We start from the raw sequence: 14162 nt of genomic DNA on the forward strand, positions 1-14162 counted from the left end.
CAGCTTTTTCTGCTTATGTGGTGCTGAGGAATCGAACCCAGGGCCTCATGCATGCAAGGCAAGCACTCTACCACTGAGCCACCTCCCCAGCCCCAATTTCTACATTTTAAAACAGAAAATTAATACACATATAGCTAAATAACTTTTATTGCTTCTAAAGTTAATTGTAGCACCAACCTTTTTATATTCTGTATTTTTTTGTAAGCTTGAAAAATATTAACTTTGAAAAATGTTGGAGGGGCTGGGAAGGTGGCTCAGTGGTAGAGCGCTTGCCTTGCATGCATGAGGCCCTGGGTTCAATTCCTCAGCACCACATAAGCAAAAAGAAAAAAGCCAGAAGTGGCGCTGTGGCTCAAGTGGTAGAGTGCTAGCCTTGAGCTGAAGAGCTGAGGGACAGTGCCTAGGCCCAGAGTTCAGGCCCCACAACCGGACTCAAAAAAACAAACAAACAAAAATGTTGGAAAATACAAGGTTTATAGCTTAACTTGTGGCATAAAATTACATTGAATCATGTTTGGGTTTGGCTACCATTTTTATGTAACTGAGTTTTGAACTCAGGGTCTTAAGCTTGCTAGAGTGGTGCTGTATTGCTAAGCCACACCTCCAGATTTGTTTTTCATTGGTTATTTTTAAGGTAAGGTCTAGCATCTTGTGATGAACCTACTTTTGGGCTTCCAGAGATGGAATCTCAGAGCTGTCCTGGAACTACAATCGTCTCAGGGAGCTTAGAATGGCTGCTGTGTGCCAGCAAGCCAGCTTACTGGCTTGAGAAAGGGCTGTCATGAACTTTTCTGTTTAGGGTGGGCTTTATTGTTATCTGTTCAATCTCGGCCTCCCAGGAATGCAGATATGAGGCACTGGTACCCAGCATGTTTGGCTGTCTTTTTTTTTTTTTCTGTCAGTTGTGGGGCCTGGACTCTGGGCCTGGGCGCTGTCCCTCAGCTATTCAGATCAAGGCTAGTGCTCTACCAATTGAGCCACAGCACCACTTCCAGCTTTTTTTGCTTCTGTGGTGCTGAGGAATTGAACCCAGGGCCTCATGCATGCAAGGCAAGCACTCTACCACTGAGCCACTTTCCCAGCCCCTATTTGGTTGTCTTTTTAAGAAATACAGCCTGAACTCTTCCACGCTAGACCCTTGGAAAGTATTTCCTAACATCCTAAATGTATCAGCAAAAAGAAGATACTTACAAATAAGGAAGCCATTTATTTTTTAGTAAAGTGAGCCAGAAACACATACTTTCTTTTAACTTTTTAAGGCAATTTGCATATCATTAGTCCCTCTTGTGGTTTCTGTGTCCTATATCTTTATATGAGGAATAAGGTTACATGAGGAAGTAAACAATAAAAACAAAAAAACTAGTATATACTTCTCAGAGCATGGATGAATGGTTTTATTGAGTGAATTTCTTGAATGGTTTAAAATTGGTAACAGGATTGTAATAAAAGTTGTCTTAATTGGAGTATAAGGTACCCAATCTTTACCAAACTGTGGAGGTAGTTGTAGTTAGCAGCCAGAGATTATGTGAGATAGGTCCCTGTGACCACTTGTTTAAGTAATAATAAAAGTCACAGCATTAGGAGCCAATGGCTCACGCCTGGAATCCTAGCTACTCAGGAGGCTGACATCTGAGGATCACAGTTTGAAGCCAACCCAGGCAGAAAAGTCTGTGAGACTCTTATGTTAATTAACTGCCAAAAGCCAGAAATGGAGTTGTGGCTCCAAGTGGTAGAGGCTCTGAATTCAAGCCCCAGGACCAGCATCAATCAATCAATCAATCATTCGCCACCGAGAGCCTATAGTTGTCTTGGTTATTACTTTTAGACTATTATTTTGATATATTGATGACATAATACAGCTTATATTTATAAAGAAGAGCTATATAGTAGACTCATTATTTATTTGTACATTAGTTGTGAGAATTTAACCATCATCTTACTCAGTGATTAGGAAGGAGATAGGAATCTATTTGTTTTATTACTCACTTGGCTCTCATGTTTGTCACAGAACTAGTTTAATTCTGTCAAGTAATTGTTTTTACACAATGTGGTGTTTTTATGCAGTATGGTTTTTACACAGTATGTGATGGTACCTCAACACAAGTGTAGCTGATAAAATAGCCATTTTTCATATTCTGAGATGTTAGACTAAATGCGGCTAATTGTTTTCTTTTTCCTTTTTTTTTGCCACTTGCACTAATTAGAACCTAACTTAATTTTTGAATCCAGGAAATAGGAGTTCATTTGTATAGGAGTGGTTACAAGATAGAGATGTGTGTATACACACACACACACACACACACACACACATAAATTTTGTGTGTGCTTATTTATAAAGCTGCTTTGAGTGCTCATGGTTTTATTTTTCAGGAATAGACTTCTTCACATCCTGTTTTTTTCCCCTCCTAGTTGTGGCAATATATGATTACACAAAAGACAAGGAAGATGAGCTGTCCTTTCAGGAAGGAGCCATTATTTATGTCATCAAGAAGAATGATGATGGTTGGTATGAAGGCGTTATGAATGGAGTGACTGGGCTCTTTCCTGGGAATTATGTTGAGTCCATCATGCATTATTCCGAGTAAAGTTCAGCAGGGCTGTGCTTCCTCCCAGGAATAGTCAGGTCTTCCCAGATTACCCAGAGGCCCTGGGCATTTCCTCCAGTGAAATAGAAAGAAGGGTACAAATGATAAAAACTACTTTTTTTTAATCCCCAGTATTAAAAACAAAAAGACAAGCCAAATCTGAACAAATTCATCTTTCTGCCATCATTTGTACTATGCTGAGCTGTCTGGATTGAAATAAAGTGACCGTTTCTGAATATGTCAAAAGTATACCTACATATTTAAGTATGTAGCTAAAACAAATCAGATTGACTGATTCAGGAAAAAAAAATCTGGGATCTTTCTCAGGAATACTGTATACTTTTGGATTCCTCTTCCTACAGAATTTGTTGCATTGGATGTTCTTCACTGTCTGTGCTAAGGGGTTAACCTCATGGCCCGTGGGATCCTAGCTCCTTACTTCTATCACAAGTATGAAAAGGAGGGAATCAATATTTAAATACCATACTTAACTATTTAAAAAAATGGTTTCAGATGGCGTTGTTCCTCTTAAACACTGTAAATTCTACATTCTCTCAGCACTTGAGTGTGCCAGACAAGTTAATACTAAACTAAATTGCATCCATGTCTTTGTAGATTATAAGGATGATGAAATGTGAAAAGTCTCCAAACATTCTGAAGGTGGTAAACGGTTGCCATAGTTTGACTATAATGTGCTGCTGCATAAGACACATGGCCATTAAGAGCCGGTGCCCGATGTAAAATGTGGTAGGTAGGTTGGTTTGTATGCTGAGGTTGGTGTGTGAAGCTAGAAATTAAGGTTCTTAAGGCTCTGATGGACTGAACTGTAGTGTCCTTGTCTTAGCTACTGTTTCCAAGATTATGATTTTGGAGGTGAAGCCAACTATTACTATTCTTTTACTATTCAAAAACAACACACACACACACACACACACACACACATATATGTATGTATATTTACATATGTGTATATATATGTATGTGTTTTTTTTTTAAAGGAAGAGAATAGCAGTTTGTTACAATTGTCTTGACAGTCACTGGGAATGGAAGGCTGTTACTGTGCTCTCTGAATGTGTTAGCTGCTGCCTAGCATTATCTCACTAAGTTCTATGTAGTAAAGAGCCTGATTTTGTATGATTAAACTCAGAAGTAGCTGCTCTTAATAAAAATTTGAACTTTATATCTGAAACTAAGAATAAAAGAGTAAGATTAATAAGCAGAAATTCTAATCTAATTAAATTGATAAAAAAATAAATCCATATTACTTAGAGAAAGTTATTTCTCCCCATCTGAACAGTGACAGCTTCAAACTGAGTGCAGATCTGATGGCTTTAATAATCATTTGTCATTAGCATAACAAATATTGAAAAACAGTAGAGGGGTTGCTGCTCAGAAGGTAAATACCATGATAGTGGGTCCAGAGTTCCAGCATACTTCTCCAGTCCAGAAACTTGGTCAGAATAGGCCTTTGCCAAGAGGCAATAGCTTCATCGATTTCAAATGTAGGTCTTGAACACAAGTAGTCCATAGAACTTGGTTGAAAGATGAACAAGTGTAGCGTATGAGGAAATTTAAATGGTGTAGGCTGAAATTAACTTTCATTTGTAAATCTTATCCAAGCATAAAACATCACAATTTAATTAAGATTCAGCTAGTTTTCTTATCAAACTTTTCTGTTTTAAAGTTGTTTAAAAAACACATTAGAACTTGTTTTGCGTTTCAGTTTTTCTTAATGCTCTACATTTAGCTTTAATAACTTGTCTTTAATACACATTCTACTTCGTGCTTTTGTACTCCTTGCTTTCCTTCAAACTAATGGCTTGGAAATGTTCTCTGAGCTCCATAAGGAGACCAAACAAGACTATAATAGAAAGGTTGAACTCTCCTAAGTATTGGTGCATAACTAGAATCTTTTGAAATTACTTTTTTCAATTATTTATTTTAGTAGCATTTTGCTGAGAAAGCTTGTGGGTTAATAAAGGCAGAAGGCGTTTTGAAATCCAGCAGCTAGCTCAGTACTTCCAGAAACAAAAGCAGCAGAACTGAGCTGCAGGTGGCAGTCAGCAGGAGTGCAGCTCGCCTGCTGTGCAGAAGGTACTGGTGAGGCCCTTTATGCTGAAGACCTGCACTGGGGGAAATTTATGTCTGTTGGTTTTTTCCTATGATTCAATAGTAATGTATATGAATTTTTTATTAAAAAAATTAAATTGTTATTGTAAAGGTGGTGAACAGAGGGGTTACAGAGTCACTAAGTCAGGTAAAAAGTACATTTCCTTTTGGGCAATGTCACCCCTTCCCTGGCTCAAGATTTTTTTTTAACTGGTTCTGGGGCTTGAACTAAAAGGCCTGGGTGCTCTCCCTGAGCCTCTTTGTGCTCAAGGCTAGCACTTGAGCCACAGCACCACTTCCAGCTTTTTGTGAGTAGTTTATTGGAGATAAGTGTCTCACAGACTTTTCAGCCCAGGCTGGCTTTGAACCATGATCCTCATATCTTAGCCTCCTGAGTAGCTAGGATTACAGTCATGAGCCTTGAGTGGCCAGCATTTTTCTTTTTTAAGCAAATACTATTTTTTCCTTTTGGGTCATGGGGCCTGAACTCTGGGCCTGGGCACTGTCCCTCAGCTCTTCAGCTCAAGGCTAGCGCTCTACCACTTGAGCCACAGCGCCACTTCTGGCTTTTTGTGCTTATGTGGTGCTGAGGAATCAAACCCAGGGCCTCATGCATGCAAGGCAAGCACTCGACCACTGAGCCACCTTCCCAGCCTCCACAAACACTATCTTAAATGGTTTTTGATGTTGTTGGTTGTGGGGCTTGAACTCTGGGGCCTGGGCACTGTCCCTGAGCTCTTCAGCTCAAGGTGAGCACTCTACCACTTGAGCCACAGGGCCAATTCTAGTTTTTTTGGTGGTTAACTGGAGATAAGTCTCATGGACTCCTGCCTGGGCTGGCTTTGAACCATGATCCTCAGATCTCAGCCTACTGAGTATTTAGGATTACAGGTATGAGCCACAGGCGTCTGGCTAGCTTCTGGATTTTTTTGTTTTTACCCCTCTTTAATTTTTGTAGTTTCAAGTTTTATAGGTTCTCTTGAAAGCATACTACATAATAATAAACTAGGCCTACAGTAATCGGAGACTTTTAATGTATGTAATATAGATTGCATGCCATTAATAATCCATGAGATAGTTTCTTTTAAGTGTCAGATCCATTTTTCTAATAAACTAAAAATGGTTGGTATTTGAATTTCAAATAAGAAAATCTTGATATGCTACGTATTAATAATATTGCAAAGATGACCTGTCTTAAAATTTGATCAGTAAGCAACCATTTTATTAACATAGAGGGAAATGGTGGTGTTCTTTCCTCCTAAAATGTTTGTGTGGCCCAAATCGGTTCCTTTTTCTTAGTATTAATATTTGAAAGTCTATGAGGATATAAATTCTTGTCTTTGACCTATGGTCAAGGCAGATTGGAAATAAAGAGTGCCAATGTTTCAAAATCTAAGTCTGAGATACTCATCCTGCTGTCTTTGAAATATATAGGGTTCATTATTTTCCATCTTCTGGCTACTTTATTCTGTCTTCTTCAGAGGCTCCTGCTTGTCTCCATTTTGAGGTTGGTATGACTGCTGATTTTGCTATATTCCTAAGTCACTTCATGACATTTTCATCTGTTCCTTTCCTTCATCAAACCTGTTTATTATTATTATCAGTTAGAATGTTCTATGCATCTTTGTAGTAGCGTCTGCAGCATAGTCTGGTCTTTAGTACTTTTATACTGATTGAAGAGAATTCTCTTCCTGTTTGAGGAAGTATCAATATGATAGTAGTTTGCTTTTATATTTGTTTACATTTTCTTGTGCAGGTGACCTTTGTGCATTAAGAACTGTTCACCTTTTATTACCTTTTCTCCAATTGGAGTGAGCCTGGCATGTCTTGAAAGCCACCTTTATCTCTGAAAAGGGTTTGATGTTGGAATTGACAGGTGACTGCTACATCTTTGAAAAGCATGAGGACCTATTTACTTCCAAACTACTTTGGCCAGGAATTCCTTGGTGTGAATGTGATATTTTCCCCATGATTTTCACAGAATCATAGGATTTTAGAGCTGATGAGTTTTTGAATTTTTTGGTTGTCTGACTGCTGTGTTTAATCGCTGGTGAGCAGCTAGCTAATGGTGGAGGAGTTCTTGATTCTGTCTGGTACTCTTTCCCGTGCACCACAACTGTCTTAATTACATATGCAGTATTTTCTTTAAACACATTCTACTTGATGTTTTCAGGAATATACTTGAAAAGATGCCATGTTTTGATAACCATCAGAGTATTGAGACTGTTTAAAGGAGTATGTTAAGTATAACCTTAGTGAAAATAAAATTTGCCCACAAACTTCAGCACAAACTTCTATGTGTGTAGCAAAAATGCATTAGTTCAACACTGGCAAGAGCACAGCACAGAGAGCAGCCTTATTTACGAGAGCCTTATAAAAGTTATTAAATGGAGGCATTGAGCTCATTATGTTTACTTCATGCTCTTGAGTTTGAGAATCTCTATTTAGAAAAGATTATAAATGAAATGACAGGGCCTAGCTGTGTATAATATCTTAAGGCTTTTTTTTTTTTTTGGTAAAAAACAAAACGAAACCCTACCAAAAGTTTATTTTCACATTAAAATGAAAACTCTTTTGCAACTTCTGAATTCTGCAATTTTTATCACATTTGTGTTCATGAACCTTTCTTCTTAAAATAATTTACAAATAAGGTTGTAAACAACTTATGATCTGGCTAGTTATACTTTTAAGCTCCCAGAGCAAGTTGGTAGTGTTGAGTAAAGTACCATTCAGGCAACTTGAGGGAACAGTCTGTTGCCAGTCATGTTTCTTGTGTATGCCATTAAATCACCTCCAGATGTGGGGGAATATTCACTTTTTAAAATTATATTTGGAATTATTGCTGTGTACTAAAAGTTGACCTCAATAAAACCATACAAAATATACTCTAGTGTCTTGTGAAATTATTTGTGAAACTATTCAATCTTCAAAAAACGGTATGTCATCTGAAAAACAGGGATATTTTTCATTGTCTCTGAATTAATTTATATTTCTACTGACGTTAACTGAAATACTTACAGAAATTAAAAAGTTTTTTACCTTAAGTATTGAGGATAAGCCCCAACTTGGCTTTGTTCTAGAGATGTTTTTTTTTTTTTCCCTTCTTTTTTACCAGTTGAACCTTAAGGTTGATTTCTGTGGGTTTTTTCCCAAGGCAGTTTCTCCAATTATGAACTAACTATACTTTCTCAAATATGTGTGAATTTTACATTAGTAAAATTCTTTCAACACAGAAAATGGAAGTTGACTTTAAAAATGTAGACCAGATGTGATGTGTAGCCTGTTAGCTAAAATTCCAGATGATAAGTTGACTAAAAGCATTTTCTAGTGATGTGCTTCAGAGTGTAATGGATATTATGTTTATCTCCAAGAAAAAGATATCCAAGAGTACGGCTTCAGTTTTCCCGTCTTCCTAATCCATCTTTTTGGATGTCATTAAATAATGTGTGAGAAAAATGAACACTTAGCTAATACATTTTGAAAGAGTATTTTCATAAATGAATTCTTATTCATAAATAAGAACTTTTTGACTTATGAGCAATCTTGTATCAAAGATATGTAGTATCTAGTGTTAGTTGTCTTAGTTGACTCCTGTGGAATCACATGGGTTGAAGTGCTTTGTGGATTTGAGGGAGTAGTATGCCATTTCTTCCGTTGTCTGGTTGCCTCATGCCCAGTTTATACAGTAAACATCTTCCTTGAAAGGTGTAAGAGCAGTGTAGCAGATGGCAAAAGGAGGAGGAGGCCTTTTTTGATTTTGGTAAATCAGTGAACAGATTTGTTAACGTGAGAACACATATATCTTAACATGGCAATCAACAGAACATTTCAAAGCCTTGGGGGCGGGGCGGGGGAGAAAGGCATTCTTTTTTTACTAGTTTGTACCTTGTATGCTTTATGTAAAATCATTTAGTTACTAATACATTTAATGACCAAAGCTCTGCAGTTTGTTAATATAAATTATCCATCTTCACACTTACAGTAAAGCCTATTTTTTTGGGGGGGTACCCTGACCTAGAAAAACAATGTTTTTGATGGTGCCGATCCACGAACACTCAAATCCCTGTGTTTAAATGTAATCTATGTATTATTTTTATTAAGGATTGGGTAGACTGACATAATGAAAACATGTAACTGGGAAAAACAAACACTGGCTGTATGACTACTGTCCTAAGCCATTATAATAGGTGACTGACAGTAACTGGCAAGAGTAAAACTGAAAATAACTTAATCCAACAAAACAAAAACATCAGTAGTACTGAATATATCTCTTTCATGTATATATATATATATTTATGTGTGTGTATATATATGCATATATATATGTATATATATATATGCTTTGCACAAATCGGAGCAAGGCACATGATGAAATGGGCGTATTTATACAGAAGAAATAAACAGCAACAAGGCTGAAAGATAAACACTTTCATCTTTACCGAGCTGTGCATAATCCTCAGAATAATGTCCTCTATCTGGTACTTTATAATGCAGTTTCTCTTGGCATCTCTTCATGCTTTAAAAAGGTATTTCTACATTACAGCTATTAATGACAAAGCTCCCATAGCCTAGAGGAAAGAAATGAGGGAAGGAGCAATCCCAGTTAAACAATGTGCAATTTTCCTTAAACAGTAAACAATGTTTTTATAACATTTAGCACAAGCTATCAATATTTTATCTTTAAAAATCTCTGTAAGAAGACATCATAGTGGCTGACATTAAGAAAAAGTTTTGTAACATTCCAGTTAATGCTTATTTCATAGGTGGGAGATTATTTACAAGTAGAAAGGAGGTGAGGAATCATGAAAACAGCTGTTTTTTGGTATGAAGATATAATTTATAAATTGAACGAACCAATGGGCAGATCCCAAAATGAAGGATGCTCTCCCTCCCCACTGTAAGTGCTGCAGACACATTTTACTGCCTAGGAGGAGATTGTCTCCAATCCCAGTCATGCACTTGGTATTTAGAGCTACACACAACAAGCATATGCACTTCTGAAGCCAGCTGTACCTCAAATATGTAATATTTACCATCACTGTGACTCGATTCACTTCTCTAAAATGTCTTTGGTGGAAAGCATCCAGATCTCATTTAGGTAGATGAAGCCAACTCTTTCAAGAGTTATTTTTTTCCGTTTTGGCCCAAACCAGAAATACTTTGCTTTCATTAGCACCTCAAAGTTTGCTTGTTGGGATATTAGGGTATTTGTGTTGCTATTATTCCAAAAGGGTTCAAGGCACTGGGGATTATTATAGCAAATAGTTTTCTCAATGTTTTATTACTTCAAGCAACAAGCAAACCAGTTTTTTTTTAACCCCCTCAAGTAGTAGGTTTTGCTTTTATTGACCAAGTTTACTGTTAAGATTATGGATTTCTTTCACATATTTTTTAAGAGCACAAAACTAAGGGCTTTTGATTTTTTTGAGGGTTGGAATGGTCAAGATGTTGAAATGTTAATGGACTTAAAAGGAAACAGCTTAAAAGACTGTGAGATATTTAATTCTGTTCTACTTGCGCATCTCTCAGTCAGATCTGAACTTTGCAAGAGATTGCATATTTTTGTAGGATTAGGTATACCATGTTTTATACAAATGATGTAAAGTTGAATAAGAAAAACCCTCAAAGTGCCAAAAATGTATTTACAATTGAAAGGTATTTTTTAAAAAGCAAGTCATACTTGGTCAGATGTATAGACCTAAATTATTATGCCTGTCCTATTGAAAGCACATTATCACACCGAAGTCACACAGGGCCATAGGGACTTACTTGGTCTAACATGAGTAAAATCACTGCGATTAAACTTATGTTAGTTCAGAAGGTATGGGAAAAAGTTTGGTAATTTATAAAGAAGGAATGGGTTTTACTTAAAAGGTACCTTGTGTTTGTAACAGAAACTTGGTTTTAGCTGGGGAATAAAGATGACAAAGCGTTCTGAAAGAAGTGGGATACAACCAATACACCCCATTACCTGAAACTTGTTGCAGAATAAATGATCATTTTACCTCCTTGACACGAGGAGATGAGCAGTTTATGCCAGAATAGCTGCATCTGAAACTCACACTGGATTTCCAGGTCCTGCAGTTAGCTTTGATCTTAGAATTATCATTCTACTGGAAGACCTCTCAATTTTAACTTGCCTGATAAACTCAACATTATTTATATAGCAACAAGGTAAACAGAGGGGACCCCAAACAATTGACTGTTTTCTGCAAGATATACCTCAGTGGGCAGGAGCACCTTAATGCTTGAGGACTGTAAAACACATAATTGCATTACTTTGAAAATGTCTTAAATGTTACAGAATTTGTCTTCATTAGACCCTATCATTCTCATTCTTAAAAGTTCCAGATTTTTTTTTAAAAGCCTGCTTACAGTTAAAGGGATATGTGTAAAAAAAAAAATTAGTGGTTTTTCTTCCCAAGTGAGAATTATGCATCATTTAAGAAACACAGGTATTTTAAAATAATTTGAGTAGTAGAAGCCAGGCTGGTAGAATTCAATACAGACCAGTCTGATGTTTAAATTCTCTTGTGATAGATCAACTGTTCTTCCAGTTTTGAAGTTACCTATAAAAGGAGTGTCCCTAATTATGCACATCACCACCTCTCCTAGGCACCTATTTGCACTGCCCGCAATAGCGGGATGGCCTTACCCATACTATTCACTCATCAGTAAAACCAGCTGGCTGAAGAAGCTATGTGGGCTGGAACTATTGAGCAGAAAGCAGTGAAAGAAGGCACAGTACTAGTGTTGTCTGGCAGGCAGTAGGTGACATTAACATACCAGAGGAAAAAAGTTATGGAAGTACCAAGTAATCCCAGGGAAAACAAACCAACACTACATCCCAACAAACCCAAACTAAAAGTATAGTGTCACTTTGGACTCTTCTGATTCAGCTGTATCACCTTTTTTAAGAATAGTTCCATCACTGGAGAAACACATGGAAACAGCCTGTGGTCAGCCCACAGGACTGGGGACAGAAATGACTTGGTCCCTGTCTGGCATCACTAGTGTTCAGATGTCTGCTCCAAGAATACACATCAGCAGCAGCCGTTCAGGATGAATACAAGACAGACAAAGAAATTCACAAGGCTATGGATAGAGAGGTCTAATATAAGTGAAAGAAGACAAAACATTATTTTTCTCCCTAGAGGAAAATTAAAACTATTTTCCCTCATTAAAAAAAATGAAAAAAAAACAATTTAAAAAAATCCTTCAAAACTCCCTAGAGATGAACATTTAGAAAAGTAGATCCATATTCTAAGCCTACCTTACAAATATGGGTGGCTCCTTAAAATATAAAGTAGCAGGGTGGAAGGCTGGGAAATTCATTCAGAGTCCCAGTAGAGTTTGGCAATTTGTAACCAAGGTTACTCAAATTACGGTGCATGCTTAGATTCACAATGCAGATATGTTCCAAGGTCACTTTCTAAGCCTGTGAAGCCTAGCAAAACTGAACAAAAGATCCCCTAAATAAAGAACCAAGGATTTTAAAGAACGATCACAATGGTGACTGTTTTCCTATTGCTCTGTAAGCAATGGAGAAGTGCCCCTTCATCTGTGAGTCAGTTCTCGCTTGGGAGAGTTCTTGGTCGTGCTCATAACCTTGCATAGTAAAACTTTATTTTTTGATAATTTACCACCTTTGCCCCACTCTAATTAGCACGCTTCTTTGGGAAGTGCCTAAGATTTCTGCAGTTAGCCTTTCATTGCCAGATGTATACACTATCATTGCTAGACTGGTCAGCTTTTATTCTCTTGCTTAAAAATAGCTACAAGACTGCATTTTATTCCTGTCAATTTGCTATCATAGATGAACAAGACAATACATATCAAGGAAAAGTCACAGAAAACAAAAGCATATAAAGTATATAGAAGTGTAGTGTGTCATCAGCAGATTCCACATGCGTAATTTGTAATGTCTCTGACTGCAGTCTGCCACAGTACTGTGCATCAGAACAACTAGTCACCTGGACACATGTCTACAACCAGCCACGGTCTCAGTAGTTCTAGTAGCCTTGGATAAAATTATCAAAAGCCTCATTTATTATCTTTCTTTCTTTCTATGGGATTACATATAACCCATAAACAACCTGAGTGACACCAGGCCCAGGTTTTTTTTTGTCTTCTTACTCCTCTCTCAGAGAGCAATGTACAAAAAAGACAGGCACTGGAGAAGCTGATTCTGTTTTCCTAATGACGTGCCACAATGGGCACTGCACATGTGTATTTCATATGCTGATTGTCCACAGTATCAACATCTACCCTTGTAGAGCACGCTGTAAGAAGAGCTGTGATCTAAAGACATACAAGAACAGCATATTACAGTGATACTGTAATGGATCTTCACCTCCACGGTGATGAAGCTTCAAACAACAGTACTCAAACTACTCAGAATAACAGTATCACAATTTCCATGAATTGTAGGCAGAGAGCTTACCTGTTAAGAGAACACATCCTAGATGTGAGTGGCATCATTGCAGTACTGCAACTAGAATTACACCATGGATTTATTTTCTTCTATGTATAGCCACATATAATATCTGAATATTTCCCCCTTCTGTACTAGTTACCCGTTCTATGAAGCTGAGAGATTTTCCTGATTTAAAGTGCCCCTTAATGTCTACAATAGCATCTCGAAATCTCAGTCAAGTTCTAACTTCAACCAACTGGGGGGAAAAGAAAAAACAAAAGCCCTATAGATACACTAGACATTTTGGTGGTTTTCTCCAACGGAAAAAAAGCACATTATGCATCTATTTCTTAATTATATAACAACATGCACAAATAAGCTGCACATGGACAGACACTTAGAAGATGCCTTCTGATAGTAACTAGAAGTTTTTTGGTCCAATCCACGTGATAGACGAAAGAAACAGACTGAACACATTGCCCCTTCTATGTCTTCCACCCCAAATACACAAATCCGTTTTCAGATGAGGAGAGGAAAGGAATAAATAGAACCACTCAGTCCGGCCTCTATCTACACACACACCTCTGTGAGCTGCGCACGCGCGAGCGTGGCCGCGTCTAGGTGGACACTACCTGAATTAACACCCCCAAACTGACGGGTGCTCGGGAGAGCTGGCTGCAGAGTGACTTCGGCGTGGGAAGTTGGGGGCAGCTACCAGTCCCGGGAGAGCTTGGTGTTCTGGTCTCTCTTGGGGGGAGCCGGCGGGGGCCCCCTCCGCAGGGTTGCGTAGCCTGAAATGTGGCTGCCCCCGAGGCTGGCCTTCTGCGGGTCGGAGAGCAGCTCGGGGGGCGGAGGGGGCAAGGCCATGTCGTCCATGGTGGCCGTGGGCTCGGCTCGGGACAGGCGGGAGGAGGAGAGCGAGCCGTGCCGCGTGATGGACTTGCGCTGCAGAGTCCGGTTGAGGTCGGCCAGGAATGCCGGCTGGACGCTAAGGCTGGGCTTGGGCGAGGTGGGCACTTGCGGCGCGGGCGCGGCCGCGGGCGGCTCGGGGG

The 14162-nt window shown here is 38.4% G+C and overlaps 1 protein-coding gene across 5 annotated transcripts in view; it reads left to right on the plus strand.

Annotated features, from left to right (window-relative positions):
- The window catches only part of Abi2 (abl-interactor 2), a 73669-nt gene extending 68853 nt beyond the window's left edge, over positions 1-4816 (plus strand). For all 5 annotated transcript variants that reach the window (XM_013009934.1, XM_013009905.1, XM_013009928.1 and 2 more), the window contains one exon: positions 2410-4816. In XM_013009934.1, the coding sequence (XP_012865388.1) occupies positions 2410-2585 (176 nt within the window). In that variant the 3' untranslated portion in view covers positions 2586-4816. The remainder of the gene's footprint in view (positions 1-2409) is intronic.
- Positions 4817-14162: the final 9346 nt, after the last annotated feature.

This window comes from Dipodomys ordii, unplaced genomic scaffold (genome assembly GCF_000151885.1).
Source record: "Dipodomys ordii isolate 6190 unplaced genomic scaffold, Dord_2.0 Scaffold1, whole genome shotgun sequence".
In the NCBI taxonomy this organism is placed as follows: Eukaryota; Metazoa; Chordata; class Mammalia; order Rodentia; family Heteromyidae; genus Dipodomys; species Dipodomys ordii.